The sequence below is a fragment of the Drosophila persimilis genome, unplaced genomic scaffold (assembly GCF_003286085.1).
Source record: "Drosophila persimilis strain 14011-0111.01,24,50 unplaced genomic scaffold, DperRS2 tig00000841-arrow-arrow-pilon, whole genome shotgun sequence".
NCBI classification, from domain to species: Eukaryota; Metazoa; Arthropoda; class Insecta; order Diptera; family Drosophilidae; genus Drosophila; species Drosophila persimilis.
The window spans coordinates 288,651-311,914 of NW_020825361.1; the positions used below are offsets into that span (position 1 = coordinate 288,651).

General features: G+C 40.6%; 1 protein-coding gene across 1 annotated transcript in view; it reads left to right on the forward strand.

The window, feature by feature from the left end:
- Positions 1-23,264, forward strand: part of LOC6597508 (small conductance calcium-activated potassium channel protein) — a 62,720-nt gene that overhangs the window by 28,659 nt on the left and 10,797 nt on the right. The window contains exons 4-8 of the mRNA XM_026993486.1: positions 9,875-10,020; positions 12,126-12,345; positions 12,444-12,539; positions 18,010-18,326; positions 19,227-19,331. Of these exons, the coding sequence (XP_026849287.1) occupies positions 9,875-10,020; positions 12,126-12,345; positions 12,444-12,539; positions 18,010-18,326; positions 19,227-19,331 (884 nt within the window). The remainder of the gene's footprint in view (positions 1-9,874; positions 10,021-12,125; positions 12,346-12,443; positions 12,540-18,009; positions 18,327-19,226; positions 19,332-23,264) is intronic.

Here is a 23,264-nt window from a genome sequence, read left to right on the forward strand (position 1 = left end):
GTTGTGTTGAAGGCTATATTAGAGGAGTGGGCGTGGCAGACACACAGAAAATCTGTCTGTTGTTGCCTTTATACGGATATTTTTTTCGCACCGAGCGGAGCGGCAGATGTAACGCATACGCCGCATGGGATGGGCATGGAGAAATGCCCCTCCAGATGAATATTTTTCCAGCTTTAAAGATGCAAATCCCCAAACAGAAAAGGAAGAAAGATCTCCTATGGTGCTCGATGGTGGGGGTGTGTGTACCTCTGGGCTCCTCTGTGTTTTGTGAGCAGTGTGCGCCGGAGACGGGGGCACCCGGAATAATTCTGAATTATTAAGTTGCTCAATCAGGCCTGCCTTAAGACCTTAAACTCGCTTTTGAGATGGGGATTTGGTCCGAGGGAGAACTTTGTTTATCTCTTCTGTGCTTATATTTGTTTCTTCCTCTTCCTCTTTCTCTTTGTCTTTACTTTATTTTTGTATTTCATTGTGAACAAAGCAAGGAGGGAGGTCGATTTTGCTCTTAGGAAGTTGTGTGTGTGTGAGTGCAGAGGAGGAAATTTTCAATTAACAAATTCGCTTTGTGGCAGAGGTTTTTGTGATTATTTTTTTGGGATATTAAGTTTCTATTTCGGTAGAAGTTTTGCGATATGGCGGCCCTCACGCATAAACAAATCAGCCTCGAACGAAAGTTCCGGCTCGTCTCTCTCTCTCTCACTCTCTTTCGAAGGGAATTCCTTCAAGGGATTACATTTCCAGGACACATACACAAATCGTTGGGGCAGGACACGTGCCCCACAGGAGGAATGGATGTGGATGCCAGGGCTTTCTCTCCATTTCTCCCCTCCTTTGGCTGTTAAATGTTTTTTGATATCCTTTACCTTATGGGACACACTCATGTGCATATGAACGCACACGTTTTCCCCAAGTGTGTACAACACTGAGAGAACAACACTGTTGACTATTCGACTGTTCTTCATTTTTAGAAAGTCTTTTGAATGGGGAAGAGATTGTGAGGAAGATCACATCTAATACTTCTGTTCCTTCTACTTAGGGGATATTCGATAATATTTCAAGATACCACATAAGAAAGAATCTTTTGGTAGAAGATGGAGCTAAAATCTTCATTGTGCACCCTATTCTTGACTCCAAACTAAGATTTTTCGCTCAGTGCACAAGCGGGTGGGGAAAATAAAAAAGAGTCTAAAGCTTCGCCATTGTGGAAAAGAAAAGGGAAAAGAATGGAAAGAGAGAGAGAGAGAGAGAGAGAGAGAGAAAGCCAAAAGCGTCCAAAGCAAGGAAGGAAGGAAGCAGCAGCATTTGCAGAAGTTCCCCAAAGCACGTGGCCATGACAGACGCATTGTTCTGTTTTGTTCTGCTGCGTCCTGTTCTCTATTCTGTTACGTCTTGCATTGTAACGAGAGTCCTATTTCCTATTGCCCCTGCAACGAGAAACAGCGAGGGAAACTCGATACAATCGGGAGAATCAAGCTGGAAATCAAAGTTCGATTCGAATCAAATCGAATCGCAGCAAATTTGCCGATGGTGTTACCCCTCATGCACTCGTACCTCGCGTTGGTTGTTTGTCATTATTACGGAAGCAAATCATTCGAAATTAAACCTAATTGCTACGCGCTGGCATTAGCTCAATTCGGTGGATAGTCAGAGATAGTCCCCTTCCCAATCCCCGTTTTGTGCAACTGCCGCCACCGGCTGTGTACACATACGTATGTGTCTCTCTCTGTCTGTCTGATTGTTGCCACTCTCGTATTCCTCGCTGGATAATTGAGCAGGCATGCGACCCTAACAGGCCATTGCGACTAGATGTCTAACCTTCACGAGGGGGCACCCTTAATGGGGCCACCTGCCACGTGGTGGAAGTGGTGGCTCATCCAAAAACTCCGGTGGCAAGCATTCGAGTCAAGGCCATCCGCCATTCGTCCGCTGCCTGTGGCTCTGTCTATTTGGTATCGTTTGTTTATTAATTATTTGGTTAGGACCCACCTCCCCAACAACAACCCGAATTCTTGATGGAGTCCTGGGGGCGCCACCCCCCTCTCTCTCTCTCCCCCCCTCTCTCTGTTTTTTATCCTTGTTGCCACCGTTGTTTACCTTTTGCTATGGCAAATATTTGACTTTTTGCCATTTGGCTCTTTGGTTCCTTGTGTGGTTATACTTTTGAATACGTTGAACATATGTGCTGTATAACAATTCCCAAAAGCGTCCACAGAAAACAAGAACATGAAAATTATTTGGAAAACTCATTTTTAACTCATCATTTCGGTGTTTGTGTTTATTGATACTTCCGCAGACCTCGATGAGGGTATATTTTATTCAGAATGCTGAAGGCGCCGCCTACAGTAGTTTTGTAGTTTTCGTGTGGCTTTCCAAGTTGGAGGAATATTGGATCTCATTTTTGTAGCTTGCAAATATAGCTTTCTACTAAAATTCACCAAGATCGGATAACTATAACAGCTAATGTCATATCTATTCCTCGAACGTAAGGGACGTGTGCAAATATCCCATAAGTGATAGGATACATCCCTTTCATATGAGTCTTCGGCTGACACAAATTGAGATTATTCAGTCACTCAAAAAAAAAAAAACAAAATAAAATAAAATAAAAATACTAAAAATAATTAAAATACAAAATACTTCAATATAATTAAAATTAAAAAAAAAACATTCTCTAAATACAAAAAAATATTCGAGAATGCTAATTAAATACTAAAATAAATACTTAAATATACTTAAAATTAAAATTAATTATTCTCTAAATACAGAAAAAAAATTCGCGAATACTACTGCCATTTACAAAAATGTTTCAAATTGGTTTAAAACTTCTTCCGCTTTTGGTTTTCATATCAAATTAGTTTTACATACGTACGATGCGATATGCGATATATCTTTCAATAACTATATTTGCCAATTGAATGGCAAATTGCCAGTCACGTGTAAACGTGGGATCACTTCCACCGTTTGAACCAGCTTAGAGGGTATTCTGGTAGTCGCAGTACCAGGGCACATATTTCCTAATTGTTCTTTTTGGTGCGCTATCCCTCCACTGAGCCACTGAGTCACCTTCTTGGGCGCTCGTCTTGTGGCTTTTTGCAATGCACGAGTATTGTAATGTCTGTGCGGCGCGGAGGTTAACGCTACAATAGGGTTAGATATATATTGATTTTCGATCATAAGAACCTGCAACATGCAAAGCAGCCCAACCAAACACCTCAACACTCGGCCCTGAACAGCGGCACCGCACCGCACTACTGCTGGCATCGCCTGCCCCTAGTGTGGCAGTGTGACACGCCCCGCCCATTGACATTATGGCCATATAGCCGCCGCATAGATACGATGTTGGACTCTGGAGGGTTGCTTGAGGAATGTCCCCCTGTCATTGGGGGCCTTATCATTATTATATTAAATGAATGCGCCGCTTTGGCACGCTCCAAACATCCCAAACCACTATCCCACATCCACTATGGGCATCCATGCCACGTGCCACACGTTTTGTGGTTGGAAAGGGGAGGGGGTGCTTGTTATAGATGTGTAAGGCCTGTTCCGGCAATCAATCTTTTCCAGCAGATCTCTCATTTTTATTCAAAGAAAATAACGAAACGCTAAGAAAAGGAACGAAACCGAAACCGAAAGAATGGAACCGATTTGATTAGTGATGAAAGGACGAAGGCAGGACGAACGCCTGTCAAGACCCCTTAACGATGAAGCTACTAGTAAATTTGTGACCGAATTGTGCACTCAGGGTGAACTAATTGCGTAATTCCAAAGTTTCACAGACTTCCCTAACACACACCCACACACACACATGGAAAAGAGGAAAAAACTGGGGGCTCGTTGTAGGTTTTCTTGAGGTAAAAGCAAAAATATTACTTATCCGCCTAATTAAGCTCCAACAAAGCGAACACTTCATTATATATTTCCTGCACTCGACACACAACAATCGCAGGCGCAGACAGCCACCGACAGAAACACAGGCAGAGAGAGAGAGAGAGAGAGAGGGAGAGGGATAAAGAGAAAGTAACAGAGAAAGTTAGAAAGAGAGAGAGTGGGAGTGGAAGTGGAAGTGGCAGTGGGAGTGAGAGTGACGAGAGTGTATGGGGTTGATGCAAACCAAATGTAACCTTAATGTATTGTGAATTACGTTAAATTTATTAGGCAACCACACAAAGGAAAAGGAAACCAAAACCAAGCAAAAAACAAAGCAAGACAGAAACCGAAGTTCTATATACTCTTTAACCTGCAACAAAACTGTAATAGCAGAAGGTGCAATGACAAAAAGGTGGTAGGACTTCTAATATAACATATTGATATCATAAACTATCTGATACACATAGATAATCTTTGATTGAAGTTTGGTACAGTTGCCTCAAAGTATGTCACAGTACATTATCTGATACTTTATTGGTTTATCGGTTAGAAAATGATGGCCTCTTTCTTGCAAAGTCCTCCTAAATTTTGCCACAAGCGATTCTATGCGAAGGAGATACTTATATGGACGATTCATTCCACTTCAATCATCATAAAATGTTAGTACATTTTTGAGATTTATTGCACAAAAACAGGTTGCAGTATTCCGGTTTATCTTAAATGAAATTTTGATCAAAAATGTTAAAAAAAAAAACCTCTCATATTTCTCATATCTGGAACTGAGACCTTTCCATATACGTATACAGTTTTTGTAGCTTGCGGGTGTATCTCAAGTCCAGCCCAAAATTGGGGACACTCCTCTGATACCCTGTCAGGATGTGTACAGCCCTGTCGAGAGGGGGGAGGGGGGGGGGGGCGGTGCCTAATCGGTTTCGTTAGGCGTTTCTCCCAACTCCGTTTCTCGTATTCGTTCCCCCCCACATTTCCATTTCAGACCAATTTTCCAAGTTTCCTTTTGCCGTCGTCTAGTTTTTGTGTGTTTCTTCTTTTGATTCGTTTCATTATTTGCTTCGTTTTTGCGTGCTGGCCGCGTTTTGTATAGGAAACTCGATAATTTCCACCAATTTCCTTTCACTTTACCACTTTATCGGTGAGCGTGTGTTTGTATGTATCTACGTGTGTGTTTTTCTATACGTTTATGTGTTAGTGAGTGGAGTATGCGTGTCGATGCGAAGCTCATAAAACTCTCTGTGTGTGTCGTTGTCGTCGGAACGGGGGCAATGAGTATGTTAATTTTCGTTTAAAGGTGAGAACGCAGGTGAGAAACAATTTTGGGGCGTGGCACACATACACACACACATGGTTTGCTAGTTTCTCTGTTCGTGTGTAAGTCGTATGGATTTGAATAAGTACATACATGGGTTAAACGTGAGCCTCAAACACTTGACAATTATAGTTTTTCTGTACACCATACAAATATTTTCGTTGGCTGAATATTGTATGCATAAAATATTACATTTTATGCTAGTCCTCGTCATAAAGGGATGGGCGGAAATGCACTCACAAATAGGCGCTAATGGCATCGAAAATCGTTCCACTGACGGTGAGGGAACCCTTAAGAAATCTATTAAATTCTCGTCAGTTGAAATGAAATGCCTATTCTAAGAGTTTAAAACGAGAGGAAGGATTCTGCAGATATATGGGCAACCTTCTTGGATAAAGAGGGTATTCTTTTGGTTAATCATATCCTCCTTATGGGATTCTGCTAACTGTAAATGTCAGTACCCATAGATTACATTTCACATTTGCAGCTTTTGCATGTAATTTTCTTCATAAGAAAATTTATTTGCCCCACATTTCTGTGGTGTTTTTTTTTTTTCTTAGGAAATGCCTGCAATATTCATTGACCTATAAGAAAATCATTGATTTGCGAATGAAAATTCTTGATAAATGTTTACTGCATTTCTTGGGGTTACGTCGACGGCATTCACATATTTATTGCACTCTTCAATGCGTTGATGGCATTTATTGCCTTGTAAGTTTTGTCTTTTCAGGGATTTTCTTTCCTTTTGATTGCCGTTCAAGCTATCATACTATTTAGATTTGTTCTGTTGCACACAAAACATTATTTCCGTCCATTTTTTTTTTTATTTTATAAATTAAAATATTTATTAGGAAAACTTTTAATTAAAGTTCCACAAAGCTGTAATATATCAAATGCTTTCGTAGGTATTTGAATGTAGTTCCATGAGTTTTACATACATCAACTTTTTAGTGAAAGGGGAGAGTTTTTTAATTGAGGGAAAAGTATCCTAAAAGCCAAAAACGATTTCAGTTAATCTTCTGGCAAGTGCCTCCGTTTTCTCCCACACCCACTCCGACTCCCATTTTGCTCTCCGCTCTTCTTTTTTCTGTCGTTTTTTGTAACTGTGCCGCTTGTGCCGCCCTCCAACTTAATTAAGAAATCCAATTAGCATCATTGACATTAGATGTCCTAGAAATATGCGCAATTTGTTTTGTTTCGTTTCGCCTCGGTCTGCCGCTCCATTGTGGCATGCAGCCACATGGCCCACGGCACAGACACAGACCGCCGCCAACACAGCCGACACGCATCTGCCGAAAAATAGATTTTCCTTTTTGCATATGTAGACAGGACGGACTTCCCCTCCCCCTCCCCCTCTCTCTCTCTCTCTCTATCTCTCTCCCTTTCTCTCTGGGGGCATGTCGCCCCATCAACCCCCTTCACTGGCACACACCCACACTCCACACCCTTTACTGCTGACAAGTAGGCGTTGATGTTGCTGTTGACGTTGGTCTCGTGTGTTCGCCCCCAAACCGCCAGCCCGACCCGCACACTCCCTTCCCTTCGCTTCCACTCCTCACTTTCCGGCGTTGCGTGTGGCCCCAAAAATTGTGCGTGTGTGGACTCCGGGGGAATGGTGAGAGCAGGGGAGAATGAAAGGCCACGCAACGAGCAAACAATAACAAACAATTGGGACTCCCTCTCGAGCTCCCCTCTCGATTCTCTCTCGCTCTCTTTATCCTTCTGGCTGTTTCGCTTCTTCACTGATTTGTGGCCCTGAAAAGTATGCTATAATTTTGTGCTTCTCATCATTTCTGCTTGTTTTTTCTGCATCGCCTGCTCTTAGATAATGTTTTCACTCATTTTTTTTGATTGCAAATCAATATGAAATAAGTAACAAAACTCTACCACAAGGAAGCTCTCATTTTGTCGGCGACTCTACGCTTTATTGCTTGTTTTTGTGTCCCTTGAGACTCTCTCTCTCCCAGCGTAACTCAGCAGTACTTTTCCTAATGATTATTGACAACATTTGAAGGGGTATAAGTTTTTCTTTTCGCCTTCAGTACTTCCGGAGACTCCTTATCTCCCTCTATCTCTACATCCATGTTTTCGTTTGTATCTCTCAACCTGAAAAATACATGTTTTACTTATATCGCATGAAGCCAAATGTATATTTTGGCCACCAAAATACTCTGTTTCAAATCATTTAAGACACTGTTTCAGCGACTTCTTAGGCGACTTTAAAGGAATCTTTTGCCCAATCTCTGAATCTGTTTGCCCCAAAAAGTATGCTATGCTTTTGGGAGCTCTCATCATTTCGTGTTTTTATTCCATGTGTGTGATTGCATTTCAATGGCTGAGAAATGGTTGGGGAAATGCACCCAAGGGAAGGCTTATCCACACTTATCCCCCCTCAACCGCTCCCGAAGCTTAATGAATTTGTCAATTTATGCACATGATCGCTTCGGTGTTGAGCTAACAAACCGCCGGAAATCCCCTGTCAAGTCGTCAGTCGGCATCAGCATCATCCCCACTCATCGGGCTTACAAACAGTTACAAACTACAGACAGGAGCAGAGAAATGGAGGAGCGGAGCGGAGCAGAGCAGGAGTCACGTTCAAGCAAATCTACTTAGCATAAACCAATTCACCCACACAGAGAGACAGCACACACGCATACAGATACAGACACAGATACAGAGAGGGACAAATAGAGAGACTGACACACAGAGAAATGCTGGATGAAAGCATTTATTACAGGGGAGTGGCACAGGCCAACGGTGGCCCAAGGAAATGTCAACTGACAAACAGCGAAAGCCAAAACTGATTATGGCTTCCCCTTCGAGACAGAAACAGAGAGGGGGACATTCATTGAGAGACAGGCAACACAATCTGCACTTGCAAATGAACAGAAAGATACACATGTGTGAGTCTGTACACTCGGAGAAATCGGGATACTCCAAGTGTCCATTTCTGAAGCGGTGGATACCTTACCTACCTTCCACCATCTGAAACAACATCATTCTGTGGCAAAATCTTAGAGAAATATCTCGTCTACCCCATCGCAGAATCCCTTCCTCTCCCAGTGTGGCTTTGCGGCAAAGTGTGGGCTTTCAGCTCTCTCTCGGTAAGACCATCACTATGCAAAAAAAAACCCGAAGTATTTCCATTTGTGTATCTTTCTCTTGAAGTGCACTGCCCTTCCAGCAGCAGCCAAAGTAAATTTGCTCCCGCAACTAAATGAGAAATAAAGTTTAATTTGTAAAAAACAAAATAGAGAAATTGCTGGAAAGAACAACAATGAAAATTAAAATACAAAAACACCAGCGACAGAAGATGGGTATCGTGACGGGCGGGGAACCCCAGCCGAAGTGAAGAAAAAAAAATTTAAGCCCCTGCTCTGGCGCCCAGTCACGTAGTAGTCGGTGCTGCTGCTCCTATGATGTGCCGAAAGGGGGTGGCGCTGGAGCTGGAGGATTGAGCTGCTCTTTATAAACAAATATTTGGATTTAGCAACGAGTCCTAGTTGGCGCAGTACTGCGAGGACGAGTCCTAGGAGGGGACGCGTATGAAAAGCAATGAAAAAGTAAGGAAAGCAAAAAAAAATGGTATTTCCAGGCGGAATTTTAGGCAGTCTCTATGTCTGTCTTCTCTCTAGTTTACGACTTTTACTACTTTCACCCTCCCACTCTCTCTGTCCCTCTCTCTCGTTCTCTCTTGGCGCCCATTCCTACAGCTTATGCAAAACCGCACCCATATTGGAAGGCAAAAGTGGGGAAAAGTGGAAAAGGGGATTACTTATCTTTTAGTTTTCATTTAAATATGAAGACCAAAATTGTACACACACGCAGTTCGGTGTCTTGCCTACTCTCTCGCACCTTTTCACTGGCTTTCTGTCTCTCTCTTTCTTTTTTCACTGATTTTATTTAGCTTTTACTTTGGCCTGCCATCATAGATAAAGGGGGCTGTGGTAGTGGGACTCTAGTTTTATTTTCACGCAAAAATTCTTCCTTTTTTCAATTGAGAAAGAGATGGAGATAGAGTGAGAGAGCGGATAGTGGATTTTGCTGTTATTTTCAGTTTCGCTTACCATTTTTGTTCCTTGAATTTTTTTTCGCTGTTTTGGTTCGACAAAAATAATTGGATTTACACCCAAAACCAAGAATCAAGATGAAACCAGAGAAAGTCCACACACAGAAGCACAGAGAAGGAGTGAGAGCGAGAGGGAGATGTCGTCATTCGGTTGAAAGAATGCGGAAAAACACAGCAGGGAAAAGGGCCAAAAACCACCAAATTGAAGATATTCATAAGTGAAATTTTGTAATTCAACTGGAAAATTGGGGGAAAGAAAAAGAGAAAGCGGGAAAAAGTATTCGAGAAGATGGGAGGAAAATAAACTTCTTGTGAAACTTCTCATACCCTTAAAGGTAATCCTTTATTGGATTTGCGTTTAAGCTTGAGAGAAGAGTTCTTCTGAAAGCATCCCACGTTCTGTAGTGCCCAAAAGATCTAGTCCACAATGGTAATGTAAACTATCTGTATATATGTTTGTGTCTATATAATTTGCCATCTATGTAGATCCTGCACACCGATGCTAATCGCACCCACAGATTACGAGATACCCAGAATCCAAAACACAAATCATATTTATAGTAATATTCAGATATTATGAGCTTAATTATAATTAAATTGAACCAATTTTTTAGCTCCGCAAACCGGCGTCGACACTCTCAATTCCTGGCTCGATGAAAACACCTTCCATTGCGAACCGGGAACAGATCTCATCTGGATGCAACGAAGAAGCGGCCGAGGCACTAGTGGGTATCCACTCAGACTACCCTAGGTATGAAATGTATGTATAGCCCGATCCAGAAACCCCATCGCAGATCCTAGAGTACCTAGAGTATGTATACACCTATAAGCCTGCACTCATAATCAAAAACCCAACCCATCCACCATCCACAATCCTCGACGAACGCTAGATCGACGCTAGAGGTCTGCATGGCTACAAGCTGAATGAGCCCACACATTCATTCATTCATTCGCATTCATTTTAAAAAGTACAGGGGGATTATGATGAATACATTCATGCAGACCGAAACAAAAAAAGCCGAATCTCCCAAAGAGATAAAGCCAAATGCTACTGAATGCTTGACCCTCAACGGATTAAAATTCAAAATATTTTACATTGAAGATATAAGTACCGATACGGACACAGAATAAAAAGGTATATGAAAAAGGTATATGAAAAATACACATGATTCTTATATATTCTTACGGTCTCCATATCTTTCGCGTGTTCCTGTCGTAGATGAATTCTGTCTTAAACGTGATTCGAACCCGTTTCGAACGATCATGTACCGTGTCGCTATTCCCTCAAAGGTCGTGTACATTATCCGAACACTGATTACTCGCTGCAGCTAATCGTCTGTTACACACACGTTGGTATAGGTCTTCTCTTGTGTATACTTTTCCAAGTCAATAAGTACTTTGGTAGGGTCTCGAGGAAACGTTGGCTTCCGGGAGAGATAATAATAATCCCCTTGGCAAGGTTATTAAAAAGAAAAAGCGGACAGGAAAGGAGAAGTTTTAGCAGGAGAATTCCGTTTCAATTTTGAACACTCTAAAGTCAATTTCTCTTACGAATCCCCCCACTGTTCCGGCGTCCGGCGTCCGACGTCCACTGTTTCCCATAAATCTCTATGAATGTCGTGGACGGAAAGATATTTTCCCAAGCAATCACGTTGGCAATTTGGCACAGTTCAGCAGTTTATAGAGAGACAAATGGTGGCAGGAGAGGGGAGAATGGATAGCAGGAGGCCGACTATGGCGGACTATGGCAATGGCTATGGGATTCGAGAACGAGGACAGCCTCCACTGTCCACCCCTGTGCCATCTCATACTCTTGGCCACCGTGCTTCTGTTTATCTGTGTGTGTGCGTTTTCATTTGTCAGCAAAATTTTTATTGGCCATCTTTTGCTCATCCATATGTACGAGAACGAGTATGATTACGAGTATGTGCTTACGTGTGCCACTGTGCCCGTGTGTGTCAGTGTATCCATAAGATACAAATTGATATGACACATTTAGAAAAGAGCCTGAGCCGGAGCCCCAGCGGTAGCCATAGCCATAGCCACAGTTGGAGCCACAGCCACAGCGAAAACACACAAATCTGTCATTCAGAATAGCATTCAGGATTTATTGAGGTGCAGACCAGAGTTCCAGCGGTGCGCATTTCGATTGAGTTGGGTTGACTTGGCCCCCACCCCTCCAGGCCTCTAGCCGGTCACCCGGTCACAGCGCCTCCTCCTCCCATATACAAGGATATCTCCCAACAAAGTGGTCCGTGGAGCGAGCCACTTAAGCATTAGTCAGCGATCTGTGGGGTTCAGGCATATGCAAATGCCACTCGAACATCAATTCAGCGTACGAGATGTAAGGATTCATTAGGATGTTAAGACGTAGCCTTGGCAACTGGTTGGAATGGAGAAATGGAACACGATAAAGGCGGCTAAAGTGGCAAGGGAACAATTAAAGGATGTAGAACGGAATGGAATAATATTGAAGATGGACTTTATGGTGCTTTTGAGGAGACAGGAGGAGGCAATCAGAATGAGATAAAGTGAAATGTGTTGGAATACAGGAAGCAATCAGATAGCAATGGACTGCCAATGGACTCACGTCGTCGTTGAATGGACTATCCATAACATCTCCTATAAGTATCCCTAGAAAACCATCAATCGCTAGACCTATAGAAGAAAAGGGAAGGCTGAATATCATTAGTTCTTTGTGGAAACACCTTACGTATAGTCCCCTAATAGTCCTAGCAATCGATCTATTGATAGTCGAATGAATGAATAAATGGATGGGAGTGGGGGTTGGCGAGTGTGCGCTTATATATTGGAGACTGGAACACAGAACTCATGGCACTTTTCCCACCCGATTTGCATTCATAGGTATATGGAAGAACGTGCTCTTACTGGCGGCAATACGTCCAGGAAGCCATCAACAAACTCGGCCAAACACAAACCCAATGTGGGCTATCGCCTGGGCAAGAGGAAAGCCCTCTTTGAGAAGCGCAAGCGCATCAGTGACTATGCCCTGGTGATGGGCATGTTCGGCATCATCGTGATGGTGATTGAGAACGAGCTGAGCAGTGCCGGTGTCTACACAAAGGTAACTAGAAACCAGATACTGTCCGATGATCATCCCACCACAAAATATCACAAATATATAATTTTATTTTCTTTTTCTTGGTTTGTTTGTCTTTGCAGGCATCGTTCTACTCGACAGCGTTAAAAACCTTAATATCTGTTTCGACTGTGATTCTTTTAGGACTTATAGTAGCTTACCATGCTTTGGAAGTGCAGGTGAGAGTGAGTGAAACATTGTATTATCTTTTCCAGATGTTATTTGATGTGTTCTTGCTGATGGTCGTCGTCATCGTTAACTGTTTTTAACGTTGCCGTGCCGTCACTCTCGCTCTCACTGTCACTGTCATCTCTATATATAACCGATACCCGGAATCCGCCCGCCTCCATACCATGCTGTTCCCCAGCCCCGCTCCATTCCAATGTTTCCCGTTCCTACTGTCTCACCATCTCATCTTGGTTTCGTTTGTTTGTTCGCTTGTTCGTTCGTTTGTTTGTTTGTTCGATTGTTTGTTTGCTGTTTTCAAACATTTTCTCGTCTCTGGTTTTTGATTTCCGTTTCCCCCTGTTTCCCCCCGTTTCCGTTTCCCGCTGCCCGTTTCCCATTTGTGTGTTACCTTTCCCTCCTCCCGCATATTTTGGGCAAGTGAATGGGCGAGAGCGAGAGAGAGATATTTACTCCTGCATGCATGTACCGTTAGAGAACATCCAGAAGAGAAGTGGAGTGCGAGTGAGAGAGAGCGCTAGTGCGAGTGCGAGTGCGAGAGTGAGAGAAGAGTGAGAAGAACGAGTGAGAAAGAAAACTGCGTTTCCGTTTCCGTTTACCCATTTTTAACATCTTCCACACACACAACCCGTCCACAACCCCCTCTCAATCTCTCACCCCCAGCCTACAACCCCACACTCTTTCTTTTAATTCCCCTCCTTCAACCCACCCGCCAAAAAATTTCGTTTATCTCTCGCTTCATTATATCATTTCGCTGGCCATCTTTCAATCATATTCGGACTTCCTTTTGTTTTCGAGAATCCCCACACCTTACCCCCTTCCTGTCGCCCGTTCCATTGTTTCGCTCAGCGAACAACCAACCACCCACCCGGCACCTCATTCCAACGCCAGAAACCAGAAGATCCGCGCAGGAAGCAGAAACATTGTACATACAGTTAACCATTATTCATTCACAAAACAAACAAAAATCACCTTAACCACCACACCACTCTTTTCACCACAGTTCCACAATTTCCTTCTTCTTTTTTGGTCCACCCATGCGCTTTAATCTTTAATATTTAATCTATCGATTATCGAGTACCAGCGAAATCGAATTCCAAGCTAAGTCGAATGAAATTTTAAACTCAATTTCTCGTATGTTTTCCTGTGGTCCGATCTATAGTAGGGGCTTTTGGGAACGTTTCCTTCAATTGAGAAATATCTCTGATATAAAATCCAAAGCGTTAATCAAATCGATACTTGATCGCGATTATTGTCCGGCATTAAATGTTCCGTTCCGTTCCGTTAACATAGCGTTCCATTTCATTCGTTTCGTTTTGCGATCGATACAAAAAACTTTTGGCCCCAGCATATTACAGCATTCCATTCAAAAATCGTTCGTTCTCGTACTCGTTTACCTCCAATATGCGCTTCCAGTACCAGTTGCATGTACAGCACCATAATTTGTTTCATTTTTGGTCTTAAAACTATGATAACCAATGATGATATATGATCATATCTATATATATATATTTATATATATATATACTATATATACTCATAATATAAACAATTTCCACTTCTACTTCCTCTTGTTCTAATTAATTAATTACTTATTGGTTTTGTGTTACATTTTTCTCGTTTCGTTCAAAAACTAACTAACCGCAAAAAAACAAAAACAATTAACAAATACATATAAAAACCAAAAACCAATCAATTTTATTCTAGAAATTTGTTAACAATTAAATATCTAGCGTAGCATGAGTTAATTATCAACATATGCATATATTATTCTATATATAATTCCCCTACCGATTTGTCCTCAATCTGAATGAAATCTCACATGAATATTGTAGAAATCGGTATGGGAATTCTTTGTTCTTCCTTGTTGGAATCTAGTTGAAATTTTTCGTAGAAAGCATGGGAGCATATACAAATTTGGCTAGTACGTAACTCTGTTGACTATCTCTGAACATGAACCGAAACATAAATATATATATATATATACTTATATACTTACTACAACTACAACAATTATTATCTACTAGCATACATACAGTACTACCGATAAAGACTCAATGAGATCTCAATGAGAGCCGAAGAGAAGTGGAAGAAGATAACCCTCTAAGCATTTGTTAGCTTGTGTTGGAATCGAATTCTAAAAAATTGTGAAAATAAAAAATGAAAAAATGGAAAATTATAAATAAAATCGGAATAACTGTGACTCTCTGTGGGGGCAAAGTCCTGTGTTCAGTTATCGAATTGGATTGGTAATTGATGTCGATATCGATATCTACACATGCATATCGCTATCGGTAGTCCGAAAATCAATCTCGCAATCGAATCGAAATCGAATCAGCAAAATCAAAACAAAAACAAAAAACCAACAAAACTCAACAACAACAACCTCAACAACTCTCACAACGCATCCAACCATTTCCATGTCCATGATTCAATCAATCAAAAGTCAGGTCATTCGAATCAATTGTTCAATCATCGATCAACGATCAGTTTGTCAGTCAATCAGTCAATCAACCTACCAACCAACCAACCAGTCAGTCAATTAGTTAATATATATATACTCTCAATTTATATATACAAAAAAAACCAAGAAAACCCACCCCCCCCCCCCGCCCAATCTCATAATTCGTATTCTTCACACAATTTGTTCTCTCTCTCTACAAAAATATATAACTCCGATTAAATGTTTATATATATAAACCCTCCTTAAAAAATTTTTGTTGATGTTTACAAGTAAAAATTTAATATGTAATTACCTTCCATTATGCTTTGCAGAATTCAGTAAGTAATACTTATTATAATATCTACCATACATACTTCAATATTTGTGAGTAAATCCAAACAAACAAAATACCAAAAAAATACCAAAAAAAACAATTACCATGCATAGTGTAATGTACCATATACGGAAGCAACCAAATACCAAAAACCAAACAGAACATATGCCTAGAGTAGCAACAAAAACCATAGATCGTACTTAGAGCAGACGTACTCGTATATATGTATATCTATCTGTATATATGTATGCATATGTATCTCTCTGTGGACGTGTACGTGTACGTGTACGTGTACGTACGAGTAGTGCCAAACGGAAGACAAAAGCAAGCGGCTGCTAAATCGATGTTTAGTTGAAATCGCGTAACAAAAAATCGTTTGTATAGTGTACAGTGTACAGTGTATATAAAATACTTACTCAAGACTCTACTCAATTTTTGATTTCAATTTTTATGTTACGTTTCCCCGTCAAATACTATAAGCCACAACAGCTACAGCTACAGATACAGATACAGCAACCGAAACAGATACAGATACAGATAATACAACAAACACGCTGTTCAAGGCAAATGCTTGGCTGATATGAACAAATTGTGGCTTAAATTGCACCCCTGAAACTCACTCAACCACCGAACCACCGTCTCTCGCAACAACCTCTCCCGTTGGCATTGTGTGAAGCCCCAGAGTGCTGCACACATGCAGGCCGATTGGTTAGCCTTAGGCAGGGACTCTTTCTATATAATTTGAACATTTCAAATACTCATTATTTATGGAGCAATTATCGAACGCATTTTTAATTTCGAATCCGTCTAGAATGAATTTATAAATTGAATTTTTGTTCGGTTTCTTCTTGCGGATTTTGTTTTTGTCTTTCGCGGAATTCAAAAGATAAAACTTGATTCCACAAAGTCATTTCAGTTTAATGTGTTTCTAGTTCCTGTTTTCTGTTTAACCAATCGGTTTGCATACATAATCCCACAATGCATACAACATACCAACATAGCAGCATACCAAACACATACATACATACATATGAGCATTCCCATTGCTAAGTCGATACGATACTGAATTTTGCAATCAATCCAATCCAATCGATATGTGTATCTATCAAGCATCAATCCCCAATTCCATTCATCACCCAAAGTTTGAGAAGCTTGGAAGAAGATTTCAACACAGGACTTTGTGACTATTTTGCCGTGTTGAAGTGTTGTTTAGACCTAGTGGAGCTCTAGGATAGCAGCAGATCGATGGGCGATGACCGTGAACTCGACTATCGATTCGATTCAATTCTATCAATTGCCGTGTGTCCGAGTATCCGAGTATCTGAGTATCCGCGTATCCAATCAGTCGGCTTAACTTGCGAATGCTTCATATGCAATCAGAATACAATAACCACACACCAATTATAACTCGAACTCAAAATCAAAATGCACTGACTGTTGTGCCACTGATAGACATAGATGTTGTACATTCGATTTTAATCTACTATACTCGTTCATACATACGTACATATATATATATATATATATATATATATATATGTATGTATTGTATAGCTGTGTAATTGAGCTCTGTGTTGTCCCAACTGCACTGCTCCTGCTCGTGTCTCGAATACTTACCTATAATGAGAGTGAGTCCTTGAAGGAGTACTCGTACTCGTACATGGCAATCAGGAAGCGTCCCTGGCCCTGGCCCTGGCCCTTGCCCTTGGTAGCGGCCCCTTGTGTTGAGTCTTTAGGAAATGATTGGGTTCCGATACCAATTTGATTTGATAGCGAAAATCAAAACAGAAATATACGAAACCAAATCCAAATCGAAATCGAAAGCGAAATCGTAATGAAAATGAAATGAAAAGGTAAAACAGAAAAGAAAAAGAAAAAAAACAAAATAAATAAATAAAGAGAAAATCAAGAATGATATCGAGTGAAATGTGCTAATTACACGTGAACACGCACGCTGCTTTCTAGTAAGTACTTGCATCTTACACATAGACACACACATTTACCCCGCCCCCCCCCACACACACACACACACACACACAACTAGATACAAAAAATATGGATAAAAGCAATGCCTGGATATGCCGCACACATGAGAGACATGGAATCACGGAATTTCGGAATTTCGGAGAAGCTTCTTACAACCGCTTACAAAACTTGAACTTGACTCAGGGTTTTGCTTCCCAGCTACGTACAACCACAACTGCACCAGTAACACCACCACCAATACCAGCACCACCACCACGACACCTACCATTGACCCACACACACACTCAGATGCACCACACACCCACACACCACACACCACTCAACACACACACACCTCATGGACGTTGTACTTGTCAAATAATTCATGCTCGTATATTTGAGTGTAATTCATTTTGTTTAGTCGCAAAAAAACTATCGAACCGAATCAATAAATCTCCAATTATAATTAATAAATCATATACTTGTTCTCTTTTCTTTCTCGTCCTTCTTGTTTCTCTCCATATCTGTACTTTTTGCCTTCGGTTCGTTTCGGCGCACACCATGATAATAATGACTATATATGCGATACGAAATGCAATCCAAAATGCACTCCAATCTAAATGAATTACATACAAAACCCAATCGAATCGAATCGAATCGAATCGAATCGAATCATATCAAATCGCAAATGACTCGCGAATAAAATTGCCATCGGTCTCAGTTATTCATGATAGATAACTGCGCCGACGATTGGAGGATCGCAATGACATGGCAACGAATTAGTCAAATAGGGTTAGAACTTTTTATATGCGCTATACATCCAATTCCTGGCGAATACTATTTCCAGTGGACGACGAAATTGGCCAATAAGAATAAAACAATTGGCACCGAAATGGTGCCATATGACGTAGCTTTATCATTACCTATGTTCCTTCGATTATATTTAATATGCCGCGTAATGCTGCTGCATTCAAAGCTATTCACAGACGCATCATCACGGAGCATCGGCGCTCTCAATAGGATTAACTTTAACACAAGGTATGTCACAGACACCCCCACAACCCCATCCAACCCATCCACCCCTGCACGTTGGTATGTACAATGTACATACATACATAAGTCTATTCAATTATTCAATCGACCTCGTCGAGTATATACTCGCTGGTCGCTAATGGAAAATACTGTAAAGTAGGAATGAGCACACAATAAAAAAGTTAAACAAAATGACTGTAACACTGCGGAATTAAATATCTGGGCCAAAGGAAGATTAACCATTTCATTATGTGTAGTTTCTCCAAAGTTACTCTTCGTTAGACGTTCCTTAGACACCATCAGTCGTAGCCAATAGTCACAGAAAATGATCAATATCCGTACAACAATATACAAGGATGCGAGCACTTATTTATCTAAAGCTATACTCCATGTCCGCTTGCTTTCTAACTCGTTGAGCACCTGTCTCTCAGCTGGTATTCTATTTGTCTGTTCAATTATCTCCAGCCTCCGTCCATCCAACTGTCTGTTAACCTTTCCGTCCGTTTGTTCGTCTGACCTTCACTGTGTGTGTGTCCGTCCATCCGTCAGACAGTTCCATCCACCTGTTCATTTATCTGGCTGCCCCTCGCTCTGGCTGTCCACACATATCTGTGTGTGTGCTCTGGGGTCTAGCTGTCCATCCGTCTTTACGGCTTTGTCTGTTTTGAAATTAGGTCTCTAGCTCTGCCCTGTCTATCTGTCTGTCTGTCTGTCTGTCTGTCTGTCTGCCTGTACTTTGGTCTATGGATGGGTATATCTGCCCATCTGCCTGTCTGTCCATCACAATAAACGACTGGATCTCGCAGTGTCTTTAAAGCTCACGGGAACCCGAGTTGGGCAATCATACCAAATATATCAATGCAATTTAATATAAACTCTTTTTTGATGATCCTTCGACTCTTGTAGATTCGTTTTAAAAACTCTAATGACAATATGCCCGGGAACGGTTCTATTGGTCTTCATGGTCTCCCTGTGGATCATCGCTTCGTGGACGCTACGTCAATGCGAAAGGTAATGGTCATATTCTGTCTTTCTATACATATACATATATAAACCAAATATATATATACTTTATACATGATATGATATATATTTACTTGTTCTGAATTTGAATTTGATTTATTTTTTGTTATTTTGTATTTTATTTTGGATTGTATCTCAATTTTTGAGTTGAACTTTCGTTTTGATTTGTGATCTTAATGGTTGATTGGTTTTCGGTTTTCGGTGTTACGTTTTCTAAGTTTTTCCGTTTTCTTTTTCCTATCAAACGTTATCCGTAATCCGTAATCCGTTATCCGTTATCCATTATCTGTTCTCCGTTTTTGTGTTACTCTGAATACCATTTCCGTTTAACGTTCTGATTCAATGTGTTTGCCACTAATATTTTGACATAACTGTTATACGTATGTATTTAATATCGATGTATGTATGTACATAAATATATGTGCTAAGCATTGCGTAATGTCTTCTCCAAACAAAAAACAACTCAAAACAAACTCCAAACTCCAAAACTCAAACTCCAAACTCAAATCTCTTTCACAAGTTTTTTACTGTACAAAAATGTGTTTAAAGTTTAAAGTTTAAAGTTGAAGCAAGAACTATTCGTTGAACGTTGAACTTTTCGAATCGAATCAGTGAAATATTAACTCCCATTGTGGGGTAAGGGAGGAAGGGGATTTGGGGGACTTGAGCACAGCCCCAGCTTGCAACACAACCACACACAAACAGTACACGAGTGTATCCCCCAAATATTTTTTGCTTGTTTCATACATGATTCAGATATTACATGTACTCGTAGTCTCCCCCCCCCCCCCCCCCCACACACACATACACACACACACACACACACACAACACCAAAGACCAAACACCAAACACCAAACACTGTACCCCAAGAACCGAGTTCGAATGCGAATGCAACTCTGTAGCATCTGTTGTAACGGTATATACAATACAATCGAATCGAAATGCAATTGTCAGTGTCACGTAGCGACCAAACCAAATGGATAATGCTTGCATGCGTTTCAATTTATTTACATTTGGCATTCGAGTTCGCTTGTTTTTCCGCACTTCCACTTCCTCCTCCATTTGCCATTTGCCATTCACCACTTCCCCATCCTTCCGTCTGGCTGTGCCACCAATAGCAGCACCACCAGCACCACCACTACCATCACAACTGGCCACCAGGCCCCTTCCGAAAGTGATTCTCCCGAATGTTTTGTTATACCCTTGCACCAGAGGGTCAACTGAAATTTGTCCGGAGCCAAAGGCATGTCCCATTCTTGACAAGATTTAGATGCATTTTGGAACCAGCTTAAGCAGTGAACCTGGAACCCTGATTATATTCTGCACGGAATGGATTATTGTAGGAGCTTCTTTGGGAACTTCTGCTATGTTTCCTTTGAAAGATCTTGTCCTGTAATACTGTCATAAAATCATCATACATTTCAGCAATCATTTGCTTTGAAAGGGTATTCAAAAGCCTTTACGAAGGACGATGTTCCGTTAATTTGTTTTCTTGCTTGCACATATTTTTGCCAATTTCATCCACTCTCTCCCCGCATTTTTCTCTTTGTTATGTTGTGCGTGCCTGCAAAATTGACAGCATACAATTTATCGATACATTCATATACATATATGTGTACACTTTTGCACTTATCGCTTGGCGGATGGCGGATGGGGGTTGGGGGTTGGGGGTTGGGGTTGGACGCCGAAACAGAAGAACTGCGGAACAGAAACACAAACCAATAACAGACTGAGTAGAATTGCAGAATGCATCGGGTGGAGACCTCTTAGTAGTGTTGTGATTGTCATGCCTACATTAATATACTCCTAACCCACATTTGTACAGTTTGTCATTTGAAATTTTTACAATTTGTTTTCAAAATCTTTACATTTTGTTGTTCTTTATGTTTTTGTTGCGTGAATGAAAGTGTATGCGCGCTCGCTCTCTCTCTCTCTCTCTTTGATCTCTTTCTCTCTGCTCCTCTCTGCGTAGTTTTGACTTCTTTCTATTTGAAAATATTTAACAGCATTCCACTATTTCCCCGATCCTTTACCGGAACCCTTGCTCCACTCTCCACTCCCCCGTAATAATCCACGACGTAATAATGGCGCACACAGCTGTACTTTGTCTTTTTCTTTCTCTATGTCTCTCTTTCTCTCTCTCTCTCTCTCTCGATCTGCACTGCACTGGGATATGCCTTTGCATTTGTCCTGTACTATTTCCCATATTTCAAAACATCCAGTCTTTCGCTCTCTACATCGCTCTCTCACTCTCTTATTGATCTTTTTGTTGTTCTATTGAAATTCCTAACTTGTTTTCATTTCCTAATTTTATTGTGGATTTACGGTGCTCCTTATGTTTTGTGTACCTGCTCTTCAGTTCATGGGAGAAAACAATGAAAAACTAAGAAAAAACCAAAATAACAAAAAAAAAAAAAAAACAAATATAGATTCTTACATCGCATATTTATTTATTCAATTATTCGATTATTCGATTAAGCTTCAACTTGTGGATTGAACTGCGCCTGCATTTGCTGTAGATCATATCGTACTCGTATATGCGTATGCGTAACATGCGTATATACGATCTATACATACATACATATATTCGTGTATCCTTTATATAAAATGTAAGCCCATTCATTATACTTGGGACTTTCTCTATATGTTCATGTACATCATCAGGTACATCAGACATATACATACATATGTACATCAGATCAAGTTGTTGTTGCTGTTGTCGTTTGATGTCATACCATATTTGATGTACTCATGTACATGTCCCATACAACATATGTACAATGTGCATATGTGTGCGTGGAAATCGGGAAAGCAACTTCACAGCCACACAGAAAACAGAGACAGCTATAAACCATACAGAACAGAGACAGAAACAGAAACAGAAACAGAAACAGAAACGGAAACATATCAAAATACAGTTCAAACAGTTTCTCCCGCCTCTTCTTCCTGCTACTTTCTCTAAGCCTTCTTCAACTTCGACTTCTTCTACTTCTACCGCATATATGATAGATTCTTATACATTATTCAAATTCCTTCGATTTCTTTCGATTACCATTTTTTTTTTATAATTTTTTACGTTTGTTTGCTTTTGGCTTTCTGAACATTGATTTTTAAATGACAACAGCCCAAGAAAACATACATATGAACAACAATAAAAATACAACAAAAATTGGTAGCGAAATGAAAGAGAAGAGAATTTTCGAAATACACCTATCTTTATCTCCGCGTATACCACTTCCTTTTCCCATCCAAAAAATAACAAAAAACAAACAAACACAGACACATACATATATATACATATATGTATATATATATATCTATCTATGAATCCGATTTTGATCCTAAATATTTGAATCCGAATTGGCATTGCTTTCATCTTGTGTTTCTTTTTTGATTAGTTTCGTACAACATTCATATAATAGTCTCTATAAAATATCTCAATGTTTTGGTTCAACGTAGAAAATTTGGTAGTAATTCTTTAGTATCCTTTCCTTTTTTCGTATCCGAAGTCTTGAAGAGAGTCGTGTATTTTATTCAAGAATTATACAAAGTAAAACTTGTCGTCTATTTGCGTAAATTCTTATTTATTTCATTGTAAGTGGATATGTATGTATATCTGTGTATGTGATCCATCCATATATGTGTATGTATATGTGTATCCTTGCTATGTCCTGTGTGTATGTATGTACGTGCGTATTATCGGAGATCCTTAGCACCATACGCATGCATCCAGTCGGAATCCAGCGCGCGAGTCAGCATAGGGCAGCCAAATGGCAAAATCCAGGCATTCGAAAAGGATCCCACAGCAGTAAGGGATACACGATAACACACACAGGCAGAGAAAGCTTTTGGCATTCATATGATTTTTCACATTGCAAAAACACACGCCTCAGAAGCACCTCAGGTACGCGGTGCCAGC